The sequence below is a fragment of the Erythranthe guttata genome, chromosome 2, assembly GCF_056151865.1.
Source record: "Erythranthe guttata isolate IM_541 chromosome 2, IM_541, whole genome shotgun sequence".
NCBI classification, from domain to species: Eukaryota; Viridiplantae; Streptophyta; class Magnoliopsida; order Lamiales; family Phrymaceae; genus Erythranthe; species Erythranthe guttata.
This window is the reverse complement of record NC_142534.1, coordinates 1,224,032-1,243,987: the sequence shown is the minus strand read 5'-3', so window position 1 is coordinate 1,243,987 and position 19,956 is coordinate 1,224,032. Positions and strand designations below refer to the sequence as shown.

The window sequence follows — 19,956 nt, the reverse complement described above, 5'->3', positions numbered from 1 at the left end:
AGCCAAAATCGAAATTGGTATTTTTTTTCGTTATAACATCCAATTTTCGCTATACTTGTATTCCTTGTTAATTCAGTGCAACTTTACGAATGCGCGAAAGCTACGGTGTTTCGAAATTCTAATATCGAGACGACGCGAAAACAACCAATCTTGAAATTTGCATGCAAGGAAATAAATGTCTGAGTTATACAGATAGATGGCGTTAACAAATATTTGAGGTATAATCAAAATCATATTTTAAAATTGAAATACAAAAACTATCCTCTAATAAATTAAAATCATGTTCGAACAAAAATATATATTAGTAATTTAAAGAAAAAAACGCGAATACAGAGAATTAAAACGATCAAGGTTGATTTACCGGGAGATAGTTAAACAATCAAATCAGGTTTGTTTGGCTACGAGTTGTATGTCAGCTCCAACTTCGGCAATCTTGGCATCTTTCGATGCCTTTGCGGTTGTGGCGATATTTAGAACATCAAAATCCAAAGCCACTCTTTTGACTAGTCCTTCAAGCATCTGCAAGTACCAAAATTAAATAAATTGGCTACTATCAGTATTCAATTAATTCATGTTGCGTGCACGTATATCAAACGAAAATTGATCTAAGAAGCCCACATAAAAAGAAAAGGTTCGGTTTTTCCACCAACCGAAAAATATATACTTGAATTATTGAAGTAGGTCAAATATTAGAAAGCCTACCAGTGAGCCAATGGCTACCAAAGCCCGAAACCTTGAATCAGAATCAATAGTTTCATCTTCTGCCATCTTCGAAATATTAAAGAAACATGTTAGTTACATCTTTTTTTATTTTTTTATTTAAATTTATTTTCCATACATAAATGGAAAGAGAAAAAAGAAATGCGGAAAAATGATACCTCCAATGCTGCTGAAAGAACTTGAGACTGGCCCTCCTCGTCCTTTTTCTCGATCAGAAGAACAGCATAACTGCAGAGCTCAAAACGAGTGTCAATTATAAAGTCAAACCCATGTATTGACTGGGAAAACACGTGGACCATAATTCATAATTTTAGAGACACTGCAGAAATATGTCCCACACTGATGATAATTTGCAAGTAATTTTAAATGATCGATAGATAAGCCGGGAAGAAATTGTATCATCTCAAATGGCACAACAGAACTCATAAACACATGATTGGGTCCCAAACCTTAAAGCGGAACTCAATAAGTTTGACCCATTATTAAACCGAGAATAAATAAATAGTGTTTTAAAATTCATTTTTTCCACATAATAAAGAGTCTGAGAAGAACAAACGAAAACAGATTAAGAGTCAAAATAAATTTAAAAATTGAAGTCCTTCATCCTGCTACTTACTTGAGTATTAATGTTGCATAGGCCATTTGTACATTCTTATTTGGAGATGAGCCACAACTTGAGAAGGCATCAAGAATCTACAAAATCCGTAAAAAGAGATTTGCAAATAAGTATATAACCTACGAAAGCCAACTGTACGACGAACAACGATTAGCTAGAAACTTACTTTTTTTTGACATATATTTTCTACTGAACTTTCTTTAAATCAAAGATACGAACTAACCTCAGAGCGATGTAGTAGTAACCACTCATTGAAGTAACCATTTTTGAACATATTAGTCACAGCTCGTAGGCTGGTAAGAAGATTTGCAGGAAGTGGAGAACTTGCAGTTATCTTCTTGATCAACTCAATAACTATACCTGCTGAAAAAAATTAATTTGCTTTCTATTACTACTACCCTGAACGATAATTTTGAAGAATCGTATAGAATATTTTTTATAGATTTGCATAGAAAATGGTAGGAAGAAAATCCAGTTAGGTACCATCTTCATCCTTGAAATATTGCAGAAGCGTGGCCGCTCCATCTGGATGCAGTACAATCATCCTCATAACATCAACAACTGCAACCGTTGGTTGTAATTTAATAAGACAATAACGAAAAAAAGAGAATCTGCATAATTTGAATAGACAGCAAATTTAATTCCTTCCATTTAGAACACAGTGGAACAGTGTTGAATTTAAAAGTGGGTATATCGCTGCCATGTGTAGAAAATAACCTAAATGGCAAGTCGTCTAATAGGCTGAAAAACTAACGCTTCATTTTCCATTTTAGGTTGTTATAATTAGCATCCAAATGTGAAAATAAATAGTTGAAACCGCAGCAGAAATAGGCAACGGAAACAATCCAACCTAAGCAGACATTTAAAGAGCTCAAGCTATCATAACAAGCCAAAAGAACATCGAGTTTGGTTCATATTGTTGGAGTGAGACTTGAACAAGATTTTCAAAAATAGATCGAGCAGCTTATAAATTAAAACAATTCCACACCTATTTATTTCTCAACCAAGTTGCATAAAGTTCAAAAAAAAAACATAAGTTGTACAAAGTTTAGTTACCAGGAAATAGCAATTCAACTGGCCATGTTTTTAGCAATTTCAGCACCATTGCAACATCAATATTTGAGAATCCACTGCTATGATAGTGTGATGTGTCTTTTAAAATCTTCACTATGGCACCCCATCTTGACATATCACCCTCGTTCAATGATAAATGTTGTTTCTCCTTCACAAAAAATACTTACAAACATTTCAAAGAGGATCCAAATAGTATATAATTTAGCATAAAATGCTGAAGCAAACAGTTTACCGGGTCAGACTGCAGGCCATTGTTAAACTCGGAAATCTTTTTGAGGATCCCATCAAACTGAGCGACATCGAATACAAGCACTCCTTTCTGCACGACAAGGAAATACGACATGCCCTTAAATTACTTTTGGTGAAAAGAAATCACAAACATCTCAATTATTTATATCCTTTTTATGATTCTACTACACCTTATTTACTCTGTGTCAGTACCTCGATATATTTCTAGTCATTCTAAAATTGATATTGTACTTTAGCCTATCGGCTATCTCTATTTCAGTGATCAGCCAACCAACGTTATCTTTTTTAAGTAGTTATCTAATGCTTCTAGTCATATACATCTAGATTCTACGCCATGTGCTCAATGTTACTTCGACAAATTTTGTGCTCAGTGTTACTTCGACAAGTTTCTACTTACTAAGCCTCTCTCATGCGCAACCAGATAATAATAGATGATATTATACAACCAAATGTGGGGAAAAACTATGTAGTAATAGTGTATAACCTAAGGAGTGAATTAAACTTTAAATAAATAAAAAAAGGCAGGCAGAAGTTGGAATATTACTTTTGGGATGTGCTTGTAAGATGGCTTTGTCACACCTGCATTTATAAATAAAAATTACAACCTCTTTCATAAATAACATCACAACAAAGAGAAAAAGTGAAATAACCTGGCGATCTTGATGATGCTCCGGGTACATAAGCACTAGCTGAAGTAAAAATGAAATATTACCCGTTAAGAGTGAATGACATATTAGAGGTATCTCCAACAATGTTTTGACATAATAAACATATGGTCTTACATCCAGTGTAGGGGTCTCGAAACAATGGATCTGGAATAAAATCTTTTTGTCCGGTATTTTGCAGAATAAATTCCACAATTTGTTCCCGATAAGAAAGAGGTAAATTTTCCTTGAGTAGCCACTTATCAGCCACATCATATGGATTTTCTGTAAGAACATCGTCATTGTTACAATGTCAATGTAATGGAAGATTATAATAAAATACTTACCAAAAAAGAATATCATACATCAAGAATATACCTGATCGGTTGTAAGGCAATTTACGTATAGGTTCACCATCTCCAATGTCAACATCGAAGACTGTAAGACATATTATGCAACTTGTCATTGAAAGGAAACGGAATATGAAGATTCATGAGAATTTAATTATAGTAGAAATTTCTAACCATGGTCGTACTGAATTCCATCGAGTAGAGGACGCTTAGTAGTATCATCAGGTCCATCAACAACTTCACCAATCTATGAGTAAAGAACGAAAAAAAAATAATGCAAAACCAAAAATAAAGGACTAAAAGGGAGAATATGGAATATTCCGAAATCCAGTAACCTTTAAATTCAAGACAAACATTTACTTTCAGGAAGAGAAAACAAATAAGCATAAGTATGGAAATGCAATATATTGTTGTTACCTTATCCCACTTCTGTTCTCTCATATTCCATGCATAAGCCACACCGTTATCTCCCTCTCGAACTACCTTTGTCTGCCCATCACTATTTCCTGATCATTTTATCATTGATAGAGTTTTGCATGTTAAGTATAATAGAACTTCTGCTGGTTCACTTCGAAAGTTAACATACTCCACTAATGAATCAGGCACTATGAGAAAGTACTAGGTAATTATGTCGGTCGATCATACCTGGAGTTTTCAATGAATCTAGACCTGGCAAGTCTTCCAATTTCAACCCTCCAACTCGTTTCCTAATGCACAATAAAGAAAGACATCAAGAAAATTGTAACTAAGATATTTCAAAGCATCTCAATACCCTCCCTATTCACTAAACCACTACAAATCCAGTGTCTTATTGATCAACTCATGAAATATTTTTTAAAATAAAAAGGAAAAATAGCTACATAACTAAGTGTTTGAGATATTATCACAAAACACCAATATTCCTTTATGTTATCTGAAACAATTGCATATGTAGCAAGAGAACTATAATAAATTAAGATATTCAGCGAGCTTAACAGTTACAAGTTTCATAAATTTAATAGTCCAACTTAAACAACAGCGACCTGAACTTGGTATATCACCGAATAGAAAAATAAGTTAAGAATAGAAAGAATGGACTCAATACCTACTGATCTTGTATTCAGAAAGTTGAGTAGCAAATGAATCACGTTCTACAGCATCCGCAATCTTATCATGATCTACAGTCCATATACGTACAATCCCATCAGAGCAAGCAGTCACAATGTCACCATTTTCCAAGAATTTGGCATCCCAAACGCAACCAGGATGCTCTATGCTTTGCACACAAACTCCATCTGCAAGAAAAGATGATTTTTCATGCCACAAGATAAGAAGCTCAAATCATGATATTAAATCTATCTTAATGAAATAAAAACAATAATTTCTTATAGACTAAATCTAATGAAAATAGCTGTCACCATTACGAGCTCCATTGAATGTAGTAAAACCAAATAGCTTGACCTTTCAGATCAGCTTTTATTATCCTCAAAAAAAGACAACAATGTTACTTAGTTTTACTATTAGAAAAAAAAGGCAATCAAGCATATTTTATAGAGTCGACAGTTCCACATATAGAATTTAAGTTAACATTTGATATGCTAGGGCACCCAAGAATTAATAAATATAAATCTTGCCTTCAGAAAGACAATCTTAGCTCAGCAAAATTTTGGCCAATATAAGCACGCATAAACAATAGAAAAAGGTAAGACAGCAAAATCTTCGATAATATGATGCCATATCCAAAGAATATCCTTATGAGAACCAACCTTTCCATATCTTTGCCGAACAATCTTCACTACCACTGACTATAAGTCCAGATGCATGAGCATCAACAGAATAGACAATGGACGTGTGACCAACCATCTCCATGAGATGTTCTCCACTGAGGGCCCATAGCCTGATAGAACTGCCATTTAAAAAAAAATATTAGAATACCAACAATAGAAACAAATATCACGGAATGAAAAGACAACAGAACCTATTTACACCTCTAGAAATCCAGGAATTAAGTAAGGAAATAATGGACAATTTTAGCATGCTAATAAATCTGTTCTCCAAGGCACACATACACATATAATGTGCATATTCATGCACTAGATAATGACATTCGTGAAATTAAACTACTAAGTACAATGTCTACATGCCTTGTTGTTAGCAGATCAGTAAAATGTATTCAATTTGACCAAAATCTTACCCATCATGTGAGGCCGAAAGGATTCCTAAATTTGGCATAACAGCGACACCTCGAACAGTATCTGTAAAATGTAAAAAATTACTTAACTATAAAGTAATACAAAAGACAAAACTTGGATGTATAAATAGTTACTTAACATGCATTTGCATCCAAACTAAAAGATGAATATATTAGATCTACGTTGTATTTATGGGTACGAACAGAGCTGAAAATACTAATGTTATCGAAAAGAAAGTAAAGCAAGACCTGTATGTCCAGCAAAAGTATGGACACAAGACTTCCCTTTCCAAAGCTTCAAAGTCATATCACTTGAACCTGAGTAACAAAAAGAACCTTAGAAAAGTTCAAAAATGAAAACAGGTTTCTCTGTCTATTCTTAAAAAAATAAAACTTAAAATTCTGCATAATCTAACCTGGTTTCAATTATTCAATATACAATGGAAAACAACAGGAGTGGATATTATTTAAAAGTTGAAGACAGCTGGAGAAATAATGGATAAGAAAATAAAAGGATGTTACCCGTAACAAACTCCCCAGAAGGCAACTTAACAATTGCTTGAATTGCTGCTTGATGTGCATCCAAGGTCTCCACTTGTTGACCTCCTCTCCAGCGTCTCAATGTACTAAAATAAAGGAACCACATAAGAGCAGAATCGTAATGCAACGGACAAAATAAGCCCTAAATTAAGTTAATACAAAAAACCTATTCGTATATAAAAAGAGAGAGATCATCGCATAAATTTCACCAAAGATGAAGTTGAGAAACAAGAAAGTGGCCTCTATCACAAGCAATCTTCTATCATACTTAAAAACAAGCATATTTGGTGTGTGTCTATCTGCATGTCAACGTGTTTTTATGCACGCACGCCAGAAAAATAAGAAACATACAGATAAAGGCAAGCATTGTTAATAATTAATATACTATTTCCTTTTTACAGGATGAGCACTGTTTCAGGGTTTAAGAATCATTAAAGTTGCCATAGTAGACTCAGACTTTCTTGAATTAAGTGAAATTCTGTTGTGTAGTTTTTCTAATCCTAGATTGGATATCTCAAATAAGCCATACTGTAAGATGTCAACTAATAACTATCAAAACACAATTTGCCAGATAATATAAAGTATACGAGAAACAAAAATCATCAACCAAAGAAATCTAGCATACCTATCTACGGAGACTGAAATAATATCTGAACCATCCAAAGCAATGCCTGTGACTTGCAATTTATGACCCTTGAGCAACTGCACATGCTCTCCAGTGGCAATATTCCAGACGAGAACAAGAGTATCCATTCCTCCAGATACAATACCACCATCTGGAAACTCCTCATTTGGCGGGACCCAAGCCAACGGCCCCACAAAACTAGTGTGGCCCAGCAATATTCTCGACATGGTGTAATCGCGCTTTTGTGATCCATCCAATGTCCAAAACCTAACAGTTCTATCTCTCGAAGAAGTCGCTATACCAGCATCGCCGCATATGCATATACCACGAGCCTAAAATTCGATGAAATTCAACAAAGAACCGTCAATGAACACACCAAATTTTCAGTTACTCGTCACGAATTCAAACCCAATAGATATTATTCAGCAACACATTCTGAATAGAAGCAATATTGAACCAAACATCAACCAATTTGCATTTTAAAAAACTAAAAGCACAGCTCAAGCAAATTAAGGGATCTTTCTAGCTAATAGCAAAATGTCTGGAAATAAAATAGTGTCAATCGAACTTCGAATTGCAAAAAATAAAAAAAAAAAAAAAAAAAAAAATCAGCTGCAACAAGGAAGATAGAAATCGAGCATTTATTTAATATTAATAGAATGGGCGATCGTACATCGTCTTCGTGGCCTCGAAGTTGGCATCTCAACTGATACTCTTTAAAGTCGATATCCATGGATGATTGAAGCTAATTCTTCAATTTCGGAAAGAAATTTCTAGGGTTTAAGAAGGCTTTTCTTCCCAGAAATACAGACCGGAAAAAGCTTCGATTGGAAAAAAAAACACTCAAATTTGGGGAATCGCTTGTTTTCCAAGTCTGTAATCCGAGTTGAGAACTCGTTGCTTCGTATTCTTGTATTGGGCCTAACTCGATTTTGGGCTGAGTCGAATCGTACAGCCCATCATATGTGAAGAGAGTTTTTTAGTTTAGGCGGCCCATTATCCATGAATAATCAATATTATCCATCACAATACCAAACATAGGTTAGATAAGTTTATTTAAGATTATTCACTTATATTAATAATATCCACGTGGACTGTCACCATTTAGATATCCTATCCGTACCCACTACACTAGTTATCCTATTTTCAATGCTCCAATAGCAAATACCTACACGTTTTAATTTAACAAATTGAGTACCAAAAAATTGAATTTATAATAAAGTGTAAATTACACCTACACCCCTGAGGTATGCTAAAATAACTTTAAGGTCCCTATAGTATTGGTAATTACAATCATCCCTGAGATATTGTTAGAAACCTTAACGGAATAATACATTGGGTTTCGGTGAAGTTTATGTTAATTGCACTTTGTGATAATCTTACTGTCGACTTCAATGAAGTTTTTTTATGAAGGTAATTTAATACGAATTATATTTATTTTTTACACTTTTAAGCGATTTACGTGTCAGTAATGTGTACCATGATTGCATATGACCAACTAAAAACGTGCAATCTACTCGATGAGTTTTAATTAGATGGCTTCCATCAATTCATATGCTTTCAATTGCAAACGCCACTTTGATAATTAAATTTCACATTGGGAACCCGACTGTGTTGATTGAGATAGTTGTAACATTTATATCTGATGATGTATCATATTTTGGGGTGGAAATCGGACGGAATGGATCGGAAATACCTTTTTCGGAAATTTTCCAATTTTTTTCGGAAGTTTAAAATATGTTCCAATTTCCGTTCCAAAAAAATCGGAATTTCAAAATCCATTCCAATTTCGGAATACCTCGGAATCGGCGGAATTTTGGAATTTTCGGAAATTGCATTAATTCTTAATTTTTTGTTCCAAAATCGGAAATAATGGTAATTTTAAGATTTTATTTCCTAATATTTTCGTAATTTTTCGACAAAATGCAAGAATCCAAAACAAAGGTCAATAAGATGAAATGTCAACACTTGTAAAAACAACATAATCAGCTTATCAAAGCAAACATAGTTCTTGCAAAACATGAATAGAAAAACAATTCAGAAATACAATATATATATATATATATATATATATATATATATATATATATATATATATATATATATATATATATATATATATATATATATATATATATATATATATAAATTCATAACATTTATAGTTTTATATAATATATATCATACATTATATATTTCGGAAATAAAATCGGATCGGAAATTGGAATTTCCAATAATTTTATATGTAATTCCAATTCCGTTCCAAAAATAATCGGAAGAATCGGAAATCGGAATATCGGAAATCGGAATGAAAAAACGGGTTCCAAGTTCGGATATTTTCGAATTGGAATTGGCGGAATTCGGAAATTCCGTTCCAATTTACACCCCTAATCATATTTTTAATATCACATTTTCATATTTAATATTTTTATCAATTATTTTGTTTTATGAGGTACTAAAATCATGATATATATATATATATATATATATATATATATATATATATATATCAAATATTGAAAGATTTTTAGTAAATTATTTTATCTAATTTTTTTTCTAAGCTGCGTGCATCACACACGGTTGAAGTACTAGTTTAAAATTATCCATTTATAATAATGATATCCCCCTATACATCATCACCATTTAGATATCCTATCCGTAATTGCAACACAACTACACTAGCTATCCTATGTTCAATGCTTCAATAGCAATTAGCAAATACATACACGTCTTAATTCAACAAATTGAGTACCAAAAAGTTGAATTTATAATATAGGGTAAATTACGTTTACACCCCTGAAGTATGCTAAAATAACTTTAAGGTCCCTATAGTATCGATAATTTCAATCATCCCTGAAACATTGTTAGAAACCCTAACGAAATAATGTATTGGACAAATTGTTATGTTAGTGTTCTAACGGACTATTAGTTTATGACAATAGTGAAGACAACATAGAGCTAGAGGGTGAAATGGTTCATCTTATCATTTTATATAAGATTTATGTTTTTTTTCGTCTATGGCAGCATTAACGGTCCCGGATGAAACAATTATAGTGCATGTCGGTCTCCAGGGCACGAAATTTTGGCTCCGATAATTGTTCAGGGGTGTGGCTGTAATTACCAATACCACAGTGACCTTAAAGTTATTTCAACATAACGTAAGGGTGTATGTGTAATTTACCCTAATATTAATGTTGGGATCTTTTACTGTTGTCACTGTCAATGAACTGCTGGAAAACAGTATATATTTATAATTTTATTAATTACATATATACATATATAGAGAGAGAAAGAGGAGCGAGAGAGAGAGAGCAGTAGAGAAGATGGAATATAGAGAGAGAGAGAGGAATGAATCAAGTATTTTTCTAGATTTAGTCTTTATTACTCTCCACCTAGCCAACTCCTGCTCCCACTGTTTTATGTTCCATCATTTAATTTAATTTAATTTAATTCCAAAAAAAAAAAGGGAATCTTTCATCGTTACTCCAAAACACAGAAAACAGAATCCTATGTTCATTTGCTTTTCTTGAATTCTCTGGATTATACAGGTATTTTTCAGATTTCTTGCTTTGATTTTGCTGGATTTTGTTTTTATAATTACCCTCTTTTTTTATAATTTTTTTTTAATTGCATTTTTCTGTGATCGCTCCTGTGTTCAAGAAATCATCAGCTAAAAGGGTTTACAGAATTTCCACTCTACATTTTCAAGAACTCGAGGGTTTCTTCAGGTAATGGTTTTCTTGATATATGACGTCATTTTTCTCATGTTTAAATCAATTTTTATTTTGTTCTGGGCTAATTTTAATGATTATGATTTTCAAGCCCAAGTCCCCTTTTTTTTTTTCTAAATCTGATTTCAAGATATTGTTTTTTATTAATAAAACAAAGGGTGTAGTGTAGTCTGATTATTCTATTATTGATTTCAAGATATTGTTTTTTATTATAAAAAAAAAAAAAAAAAGAGAGTGTAGTTTGTTGCGTTTGCTAATAAAAAAGGCTCACATAAATAAGTAGTGTGTGAAACTAAATTTAGAACCAACAAAAGATTCCATTATTTTTAATTCTTGCATAATAAAAGATTCCATTGTTTCAGCTCTTTTCGCAATATTCAGCACATGGAATCTTCACCTCCAAAGTCGAAGCACGGCCAATCGCACCGCCCCTTAACTCCACTACGAGCAATACGAGGCGTTCTCTGCCTAATCATCCTAGTCTCGACAGCATTCGTACTACTAATCTACTGCGGCTTCTGGACAGCTGTCCCCCTGCGATTGGTCGACGTACATTACAGCCGAAAGGTGACCGCGTACTTCTTCGGGAGCTGGATCGCACTCTGGCCGTTCTTGTTCGAGAAAATAAACAAGACGAGGGTAGTTTTTTCGGGCGACTCCGTCCCGAAAAACGAACGAGTCTTGATTATTGCTAATCACAGGACCGAAGTCGATTGGATGTACTTGTGGAATCTCGCGTTGAGAAAAGGGTGCGAGGGTTATATTAAGTATATACTTAAAAGTAGTTTGATGAAATTGCCCGTTTTCGGTTGGGTTTTTCACGTGATGGAATTTATCCCCGTCGAGAGAAAATGGGAGGCCGATGAATTGAAAATGAAGAATATGCTTTCGGGTTTTAGAGATGCTCGGGATCCTCTTTGGCTTGCTGTTTTTCCCGAGGGCACTGATTTCACGTAAAAAATAAACCGTTGATTTAATTTAATTTAATTTTATTATTTTAATCGGAAATCGTTCATTTGTGCGTAATGTTTGTGTTTTGTGTAATTAATTGCAGAGAACAAAAGTGCGTTCGGAGTCAAAAGTATGCTTCGGAAAATGGACTGCCTATTATGAAGAATGTGTTGCTTCCAAAAACTAAGGGTTTTTATGCTTGTTTGGATAATTTGAGGGACTCGTTGGATGCAGGTTTTTTCGTTACCTCTCTCTCGTTTTATAATAAACTGGCAAAATTGCTTTTTAGTCCCTGAATTTGTTGTTCGAATTCTTAAATTTTCCAATATAATAAACCTCCTTTGTATAATGCATGCAGTTTACGACATCACAATAGGGTACCGCCACAATTGCCCGTCTTTCATGGACAACGCATTTGGGGTGGACCCCACCGAAGTCCACATCCACGTTCGTCGTATTCCTCTCAGTGAAATCCCGAAATCCGAAAAACAGATATCTTCATGGCTGATGAATATATTCAAGCTCAAAGATCAAATGCTGTCTGAATTTTACACAAAGGGCCATTTTCCTCACGAAAGAACAGAAACGGACCTTTCGACTGTCAAGTGTTTAGTGAACTTCGTTTTCGTAATGATCTTGACAGGAACATGCGTATTTCTTACCATTTTTTCATCGGTTTGGTTCAAAATATACGTCTCGTTAGTCTGTGCTTACATGGGCTCGGCTACTTACTTCAACATTCGGCCCTCGCCTATCGTTTTTTAGAGGAAAAGCAGATAGATTTATATATATATATATATATATATATATATATATATATATATATATATATATAGACTTTATATGAAGCGAGATTTCGTTTACGACGTTATTCTAGACTATGTACTTGTTCTTTTTCTATACGAAGCAAGATTTCGTTTATGGTTTTCCTATGCTTTTCTTGTTTCTTGTTAGTGCAGAATAATTAACAATCAGTGTTGCTTCGGGTCGGTTTAAGAAAATTAATAAATATGCATGCATAGGAAGTGACTAAAATACCCTTCCCATTAATTTTCATCACACTAGTAAAATCAAGAACAGAGCATTTGCAGACAAAGATTAAAAATCAAAGTAATAAGAATTCATCAACAAATTTTCCAAGTCTACAACACTAGTTTAAGAATCCATCACTAATATTACAGCATCCAGTTTAAGATCAATAAAACTAAATATAATAAATCCACACTTTAATGTGTGTGTTCTTCAGCTGTTATTAGGGTGTTTGATAATCCTCTGTAGAATAACAGTCCTCGCCCGTCGAATATCCCGGCTGCACTTGTCGGCTTGATCCCCTAATTCCTCAATATTCTTCACAAACACAGCCAATTTCTTCTTTATTTCATCCACGGCAACTTTTACGGATTCCTCGGCAAAATCGGCACTTTTCAGTAGCGATTCAATTTCAATTTCCAATCTATCGATCAACACTCGGATATTATCCAAGTCCTTAATAGTCACATAACTGCCCACACTCATACAACCAATAATCTCCTTCTGCCCCTTCACAGCATTCTCATAGTTCTTGAGAAGCGAATCTATCCACCTCCCCATCGAGCCCAACGGTACCGAAGCCGCAGCGGCCAATGCCGCTGCAACAGGTGGCGCTGCCATGGCGGCGGCCACCACCGAGCAAATCAGCACCGCTGCAAAAGTGGCTGCAAATATGATGCTAGACACCTTCCTCCAAGCATGGATGTACTTGAGCTTCTTATCCAATTTGTTCTTTTTTAACTGCAATTTCTCCAGCATCGAAATTTGCTGACTGTAAACGGACTGAAAAATCTTGAAAAAATCGTCGGTGAATGGATCGCCCGCATCTTTAAAATTCTTCAATTCCTTTAACGTTTTCGAATATTTTACTTTCCCTTCTTCGATTTTATTATCTTCTTCTTCGAACTGCTGGAGGGCTATGTGGATGAGCAATTGCCTGTCTCGGGCTGATTTTAAGCATTTTTCGAGGGCTGCACAAAAGTCGAGGGTTTTGAGGCTGTTCTCGAAGTAATCCTCGACGAGCTCAAACAATTCTTGATTCTTCCAAATGTCCTTTTTGCAGTCCAAGATCACTTTAACTACTTCTTGATTCATTTCGAGAAGGCATTCTGTGACTTGTCTTAGAGAATCGAACGACAACGCCCTTACTTCAACACCCACTGCGAGAGAATTAATAACATTGCTGGTTCGTAGTTGGAGAGTTGTGTCGAATGACTGCAAATCCGTGTCGATTTTGCATGCTGCCTCGTACGAGTGTAGCTGATCAGTTGTGTAGTGCAGAGGGGTGATTTGGTCATTTGCAGCAGAAGTTTCACCGGGGTTCTTGCTCATGTGGCTTCCCATGGTTCCAATAGTTTGATTAGTTATAATCTGTCCACAGAAAAATCAGAAGAAAAAGGGAACCATGGTTAGAATTTCCAACTCTGTAGTTAAGGATATGAAACAGGGAAAAAAAGAGAGAAGAAAAATTGATAAAATCAGTATATGAAATTTATCAAACAGTTGGGGGGCATAAATCAATCTCGAGAACTGAGCATTTCCGTATGCAACAAAGACTAAAAGCAGAAACTACAACTAAATTCAAGCCAAATTAACACGATTCAGCAAAAACCCATAAACAATAATAAATGCGCAGAAAGTAATTTAACCAGAAATCAAAAGATTCAGTTTTCAATTACAGAAATACCTAATTCAGCTTCATAGATCTCGTACAAATTGGGCAAGTAAATGAGTGGGGGTATCAAACCCTTGATAAATATACTGTTAATTCAATTGGGTATAAAATATATAAATGTATATATATGTGTGTGTGTGTGTAATTGTGTGTATATATATATACACAATGAACAAAGAAATGGGAAAATGGGAGGCGGCGGATAAAGGTTCTGTGTGGTGAGGGAAGAAGAAGAAAGCTTAAAGAGAAATATAAAATAAAAACGGTTTGAAGAACAATAAATGTAGGTTGGGATTACAAAGAAATACTCAGCTTGCACGCATTAGTTTATCCAGATTTTTTTTTTTTGGCAAATTGGAAAACGCGGGAAGCAATGTCTATAATTAAGGAAAGTAGAGAGAGAACCCATTTACGAGACAAAAAAGCTGATGCAAATTTCAACAGTTGGTCACGCGTAGGAGAAAGGACACGTACCATTCACGCGCTTTGCATTTTGCTTTTGCAGTTAAATGTTGGGAAAATTACAGTTTTTACCCTTCAAGTTTGCCCTAATTACATATTTGGTCCCTCATGTTTCAGTAATTTAACATTTTTGGTCATTTTCGTCAGTGTATCATTACTCCATCAGTTAAGGCAGTGATGGGAAAACGCTTTATTCCGTCACTACTAACGGAAAATTGACGGAAATGGCTAAAAGTGTTTGAATTTTTTAAATATGAGGGACCAAATGTGTTTTTTGTGAACATTGGGGACCAAATGTGAAATTGGTGAAAATTTAAGGGACCAAAACTATATTTTCCCATTAAATTTCTTTCGGTTTTTATCGAGCTTTTGAAATTGTACTCGAACATGGTTTGATAAGTAACTGAGTCGAACTCGAACTAGTTTTATCTAAGTAGCTTGGTTTTTTGTACATTTGTTGTTATTTTATTTTTAATTGAGCTCGAACTTGATTCATTACATTAACAAACAGAGCTCAAACGAGATTCATTACATCAACAAACTGAGTCTCAAAACGAGAAAAACTAGAGTGAAGAAAAGCAAACGAACCTCGAATGACAACGTGCGGAATTGTAAATACTCGGTGGAGCTCGGAAACAAGATTGGGAAAAATAGATTTGTTCTGTACTGTGGTGGATTGCATATTTATACCAGGAAAAAATGACTTGGGAGGAAAGTAATCTCACAAATGACAGCAAATATAATTGACATATATAACAGTTAAAAATAATTCAAAATGTAATTCAAAAAAAAAAAATTTAAAAATGGTGCTTCTTAAGTACGATATCCTAATTACTTCGATTTATTTCCGTTAGTTTTATTAGTCGACTATTACGGAGGCAACAAGTTAGAAAAGTTGTTAGCGAACAAAGGTGTCAATAATAAGCAAAGCAAGGATTTTCAATCCGAGACGACGCACGTACGTAATTCTTGATTCGATAGCAGCTAAGCTCCATGCTTTAGACAAGGAACTCTCTCGATTTCCAGACAAGGCACAATCGAACGATTTACGACACAAGAAGATTGTTATCAAATTTAGTAACTTTATCAAATTACAAGTAATTAAATCAGTAGATGGCACAACACATACATATATATAAATATAAAATACTCAATCGCTTCTTTCAGATACACTGATAATAAACCCGTTCTTTAAGTGCATGATAGGATTTTGGACGATGTCACCTCCTTTAACTATACTCCACCTGTTATAAAAAAAAAAAAACAAAAAAAAAATATTTTTTTTTTATTTTAGTTTGGTATTTATCTATTAGTTTATATACTTTCGCCCCTATATATAGATACCTGTATTTGGTGACGAAAACATGGAGGAAAATGCACATCGAAGCCCTAGAAAAATCTGCACCTGCACATTGCTTAATGCCTCCACCAAATGGTTTCAAGTTCTTGCTTATAAACTCCGGTGTCGCGTTCTGTTTCGTTGCATATTTCTTGTAACTATCGATATTTTTTAAAAAATCGGATTATACGTCGATAGTATTATAAATAATTTAATTAAATACCTTCCAACGAGAGGGGTCGAATTTGAGTGGATCTTTGTAAATGTTAGGGTCTAAATGCAGAGCTGATTGGCAGGCCATAACTCCCCACCCTGCTGGAATTGTATAACCTGAAATGTGAAAACTCTCATGCAATTATTGAACAACAAATAAAAACAAAAATAATAAGCTAAGCTAACTGTATACAATACAAGCATACCTCTTATTTTGATATCCTTCACAACTTTTCGCATGAATCCAGGAACCGTATTTCCCAGTCTCAATGTCTCGTTAACGACCTATATATACATATATATACACACACACAACCGGTTATCGATCTTGTGGAAGCATAGTGATAATTAGTTAATGCAAAATTAAAAAAAAAAGAAGAAAATAAAAAAAGAAAATAAAACTAATTACTTGAAGAGTAAAAGTCATGGATTTATACTCCTCCCATGTTACGGAGGAATCCGAATTCTTTCTCTTGGCGATAATTTCGTCGTGCTCGGCCTGATTCATGGATTAAAAAAAAAATACTATTCTTGTTTATAAATTCACAAATATTAATACGAAATATTCAAAAAAAAAAAAAAAAAACGGTCGTATTAGTATAGAATTTGGATTACTGACAATTAGTTCTCCGACAACAGCTGGATTCTCCGATATAAACTTGAGACCGAAAACTAAGAGTAACGGAAGCGTCTGGAACATGGTAAACAGAAGAGCGAACAGTCTCTGAGCAATATATTCCGGCGTTACGAAATCCACAATATTAATATCTTTAATCATTCTACTGATCAAATCATTTTTGTCGTCTCGCGGCAATGCCAGCCTGGCGTTCACCGCTTCCCGCAGCATTTCCATCACTTTCTCCTTGTTCTGAAATACATGATTATTCATGCATATGCTATTTACAGTAGAACTTCTATAAATTAATAACTTCGCTTAATTAATAACCTCGCTTAATTAATAATTATGTTCGGTCCCGACTCGGTAAAAATGTATTAAATTATTATTTTGATAATTTAATATTTCGCTAAATTAATAGAATTTTATCAGTCCCAACTGTATTAATTATTTTATCAGTCCCAACTATATTAATTTATAAAGGTTTAATTGTTTCAATAATTAAATTAAATTAAATTAAATATACTATTACCTTGAGACTTTTGTGATATGTGGTGCCAGGAATATTCAAAGGAAATGACATTACAGCACTAGTGGCATTTATGTATTTATCTATCAACTCTTTCGAAGTTTCGGCATCGTAACTGCACAGCTGGTTCCCGCCAAACTCACCGAACATCTGCTAATTACGAAAATTAATCAGTAATTAATTTATATTGTCACAAAAATTTATTAAAAAAAAAAAAGTTGAATAAAAAAATATATACATACGGCTATAGTAGCATATTCCGCATCGATATGGTCTTGTGTGGACCACGAATGAAGGGTTCTTCGAACAAGTTTTTCGAACCGAGAAAGAAGATTCCGATTGATGGATTCGATACCGAAAGAAGTTAGGACAGTGCTTCTCATGTGTTTATGTAATGAGAAGCCGTTTGATGTAACTTCACCAGATTGTTTAAGGAGCTTTCCGAATGAATCTAAGTACCAACGTACAACCGATTTATCTTCTTGTTGGAAAATGAAATTATTGAATTCTTGATCTGCTGATACTACCACATTTCTGCCTGCTATATTTGTACGAAACAACGGTCCGTATCTTAAAAAAAAATTAAAAAAAATCATGTTAGATCAGAATTCAGATAGTTGATTTTTAAAACGCAACATGCAATAAAGTCGGATGGATCAAATTGGAATAACATAGTTCCTGTTCGCCTGATTCCAAAAATCAAAAATTGGAAACTGATTCCAATTTCCGAGTTTTCGAAATTCATACATACGCTTCAAATTTTCAGAAAATTAAGTGAATAAAGGAACAAAGTTGGATTCATTCTTTTTTTCTTTCAAAAAAAAAAAAAAAAAAAAATCATTTATATAATCCAACCATATAAAGTTTATATAACATATAACTCTTTGTCGTACCACTAAATACTCTATACATAAAATTAAGTATGCAAGTATAGTATTTAAATAAATTATATTTAGCAAAAACATCAGAATTTTTTAAATGATTTTAAGTATATACTCCAATTCCTGTCCAAAACAAATACAGAAAAAACGAATTTGTATCGAAATAACCGGAGTTCCAAGTTTCTTGATAGACGACACCCCGTATGTTTTATTTTACAGCAGTAAACGTGCGATTGAATTAAACTTGATATTCGAAATACCTTTGGAGCCTCTTTTTAATGAAAGGATGAACATCGTAGGAATGCGCGGGAAAAATGAGTTCAAGACACTCTCCAATAAAAGGAAACCCTAATGAACCAGGTGGAAGTTTCCCATTACATTTTGGATTTCTCCATTTGTATATTATTATTATCAACTGTGTTACCAATACAATCACAAATCCAACAATATATATTTCAATAGACAACATTTTTTAGATTAGAAAAAAAAAAAAAAAGATTTGCACGATTTTGCATGTAGTTTTAACATATATCAGAGGCTCCAAAATTAGTGTATTAAATAGATGGAATGGTTATGCCTAAAAAAGGATTTAAGAGGTTAGGCAGGTGTTTACTAATTATAATCTTGAGAGGTTAGGCACAGAGTGACGAGTCTAGGATATAGTTACAAGGTGAACTTAATTTTTCGAGGGTTTGGGGGCAGCGCACCAAATTTTTATTTTTCTTTTGATAATACTAGAAGTTTTTCTTTTGTGGTAAACATATTATTGGGGGTATTTTTGGGAAACATTCAAGTTAAAGGAGGCCAAAAAATCATACTTTTTCCATACATATTGAATTATATTATAAACTAAATATATCAATATACTAACCAAACAAAGCTAAACTATATATAAATATATATATGCAGATTGTGCACAAGTATGGTAAAAGGGAATTTTACAAGTTAGGCAGATGGTATTTAATATAATCACAGTGCAGGGATTATAGATCGATCTTAGTCATGCCAACTTTTTATGTTCTTGCCGCCAAACAGATATGGGAATTATGATTTCAAGATTTTTGTCAACGGTATAATTACGGTAGATATACATGAGAGGGTATGGCTTATGGCTAAAGTCTGATGCTTGTTTGGTTCGGGAGATTATCCATGATTAACTAAAGGGTAACTTACAAACGTCTATAAGGTATGGTCAAATTACGAAAAAGTCCCTGATGTTTGAATAATTACATCTGCCCTCAACTATGAATCTTCTTACATCTCCATGCACCCTTATGGTGTTAAATTCAACGTAATCATCTAGAATTCCATAGAATGTTCTCCAGTTTGTACTTGTTTTGTTCAAAAATAAAGTTTATGATACACTACAATCTGATATATATACAAGCCAAAAAACATCTTATGATCATCTACCTTCAAAATGTGGAGTTCGAATGGGATAAAACGGGTCTAAAATTGAGAATATTCTATATAATCTAGAAGATTCCATTAAATTTGAAATCGCAAGGGTGGACGTGTAAGACGATTTATAGTTGAGGAAGG

At 33.8% G+C, this 19,956-nt stretch overlaps 4 protein-coding genes across 9 annotated transcripts; 1 reads left to right on the top strand and 3 right to left on the bottom strand.

The window, feature by feature from the left end:
* Positions 1 to 137: 137 nt before the first annotated feature.
* LOC105957619 (transducin family protein / WD-40 repeat family protein) lies at positions 138 to 8,014 on the bottom strand. Of its 2 annotated transcripts, none has more exons than XM_012981558.2 (22): positions 7,662 to 8,014; positions 6,989 to 7,320; positions 6,346 to 6,449; positions 6,073 to 6,141; positions 5,827 to 5,887; positions 5,399 to 5,538; positions 4,738 to 4,927; positions 4,299 to 4,360; positions 4,071 to 4,159; positions 3,828 to 3,900; positions 3,682 to 3,741; positions 3,442 to 3,588; positions 3,310 to 3,348; positions 3,204 to 3,238; positions 2,643 to 2,729; positions 2,393 to 2,558; positions 1,820 to 1,897; positions 1,560 to 1,699; positions 1,337 to 1,413; positions 879 to 948; positions 703 to 768; positions 138 to 519 (listed from the first exon to the last, which is right to left on the bottom strand). In XM_012981558.2, the coding sequence occupies exons 1-22, from the start codon at positions 7,719 to 7,721 to the stop codon at positions 385 to 387; spliced, it is 2,280 nt and encodes a 759-aa protein (XP_012837012.2). In that variant the 5' UTR covers positions 7,722 to 8,014; the 3' UTR covers positions 138 to 384. The 2 variants fall into 2 exon arrangements, with proteins under 2 accessions (XP_012837012.2, XP_012837013.2); XM_012981559.2 differs by having other exon boundaries at positions 1,560 to 1,696; positions 7,662 to 7,985.
* A 2,245-nt stretch (positions 8,015 to 10,259) lies between these two features.
* Positions 10,260 to 12,591, top strand: LPAT5 (lysophosphatidyl acyltransferase 5). Of its 4 annotated transcripts, none has more exons than XM_088822886.1 (5): positions 10,260 to 10,536; positions 10,659 to 10,716; positions 11,082 to 11,672; positions 11,774 to 11,904; positions 12,029 to 12,591. In XM_088822886.1, exons 3-5 carry the CDS (start codon positions 11,104 to 11,106, stop codon positions 12,433 to 12,435), a joined length of 1,107 nt encoding a protein of 368 aa, XP_088679012.1. In that variant the 5' UTR covers positions 10,260 to 10,536; positions 10,659 to 10,716; positions 11,082 to 11,103; the 3' UTR covers positions 12,436 to 12,591. The 4 variants fall into 4 exon arrangements, with proteins under 4 accessions (XP_088679012.1, XP_012837017.2, XP_088679010.1 ...); XM_012981563.2 differs by having other exon boundaries at positions 10,649 to 10,716; XM_088822884.1 differs by having other exon boundaries at positions 10,283 to 10,536; positions 10,649 to 10,716; positions 11,101 to 11,672.
* A 177-nt stretch (positions 12,592 to 12,768) lies between these two features.
* LOC105957620 (UPF0496 protein At4g34320) lies at positions 12,769 to 14,877 on the bottom strand. Its single transcript, XM_012981560.2, has 2 exons — positions 14,387 to 14,877; positions 12,769 to 14,070 (listed from the first exon to the last, which is right to left on the bottom strand). Exon 2 carries the CDS (start codon positions 14,041 to 14,043, stop codon positions 12,913 to 12,915), a length of 1,131 nt encoding a protein of 376 aa, XP_012837014.2. The 5' UTR covers positions 14,044 to 14,070; positions 14,387 to 14,877; the 3' UTR covers positions 12,769 to 12,912.
* Positions 14,878 to 15,881: 1,004 nt separating this feature from the next.
* Positions 15,882 to 18,944, bottom strand: LOC105957623 (beta-amyrin 16-alpha-hydroxylase CYP87D16). 2 transcript variants are annotated; one of them, XM_012981567.2, is made up of 9 exons: positions 18,675 to 18,944; positions 17,776 to 18,103; positions 17,537 to 17,683; positions 17,008 to 17,256; positions 16,798 to 16,887; positions 16,595 to 16,673; positions 16,399 to 16,505; positions 16,181 to 16,308; positions 15,882 to 16,080 (listed from the first exon to the last, which is right to left on the bottom strand). In XM_012981567.2, exons 1-9 carry the CDS (start codon positions 18,881 to 18,883, stop codon positions 15,987 to 15,989), a joined length of 1,431 nt encoding a protein of 476 aa, XP_012837021.2. In that variant the 5' UTR covers positions 18,884 to 18,944; the 3' UTR covers positions 15,882 to 15,986. The 2 variants fall into 2 exon arrangements, with proteins under 2 accessions (XP_012837021.2, XP_088678999.1); XM_088822873.1 differs by having other exon boundaries at positions 17,008 to 17,247; positions 18,675 to 18,942.
* Between the last annotated feature and the right edge of the window lie 1,012 nt (positions 18,945 to 19,956).

What these genes read in the sequence shown, in the direction of transcription:
- LOC105957623 (XM_012981567.2), bottom strand. Translation starts at nt 18,883, where the DNA reads ATGTTGTCTATTGAAATATATATTGTTGGATTTGTGATTGTATTGGTA. An exon ending in CATATCACAAAAGTCTCAAG is followed by an intron (nt 17,257 to 17,536) that starts GTAATAGTATAT and finishes CATGTATTTCAG; the next exon opens with AACAAGGAGAAAGTGATGGA. An exon ending in CCATGACTTTTACTCTTCAA is followed by an intron (nt 16,674 to 16,797) that starts GTAATTAGTTTT and finishes ATGTATATATAG; the next exon opens with GTCGTTAACGAGACATTGAG.
- LPAT5 (XM_088822886.1), top strand. Translation starts at nt 11,104, where the DNA reads ATGGAATCTTCACCTCCAAAGTCGAAGCACGGCCAATCGCACCGCCCC. An exon ending in CCCGAGGGCACTGATTTCAC is followed by an intron (nt 11,673 to 11,773) that starts GTAAAAAATAAA and finishes AATTAATTGCAG; the next exon opens with AGAACAAAAGTGCGTTCGGA. An exon ending in GAGGGACTCGTTGGATGCAG is followed by an intron (nt 11,905 to 12,028) that starts GTTTTTTCGTTA and finishes TAATGCATGCAG; the next exon opens with TTTACGACATCACAATAGGG.
- LOC105957620 (XM_012981560.2), bottom strand. Translation starts at nt 14,043, where the DNA reads ATGGGAAGCCACATGAGCAAGAACCCCGGTGAAACTTCTGCTGCAAAT.
- LOC105957619 (XM_012981558.2), bottom strand. Translation starts at nt 7,721, where the DNA reads ATGGATATCGACTTTAAAGAGTATCAGTTGAGATGCCAACTTCGAGGC. An exon ending in TCGAGACCCCTACACTGGAT is followed by an intron (nt 3,349 to 3,441) that starts GTAAGACCATAT and finishes TTTTTACTTCAG; the next exon opens with CTAGTGCTTATGTACCCGGA. An exon ending in TACTACTACATCGCTCTGAG is followed by an intron (nt 1,414 to 1,559) that starts GTTAGTTCGTAT and finishes CGGATTTTGTAG; the next exon opens with ATTCTTGATGCCTTCTCAAG.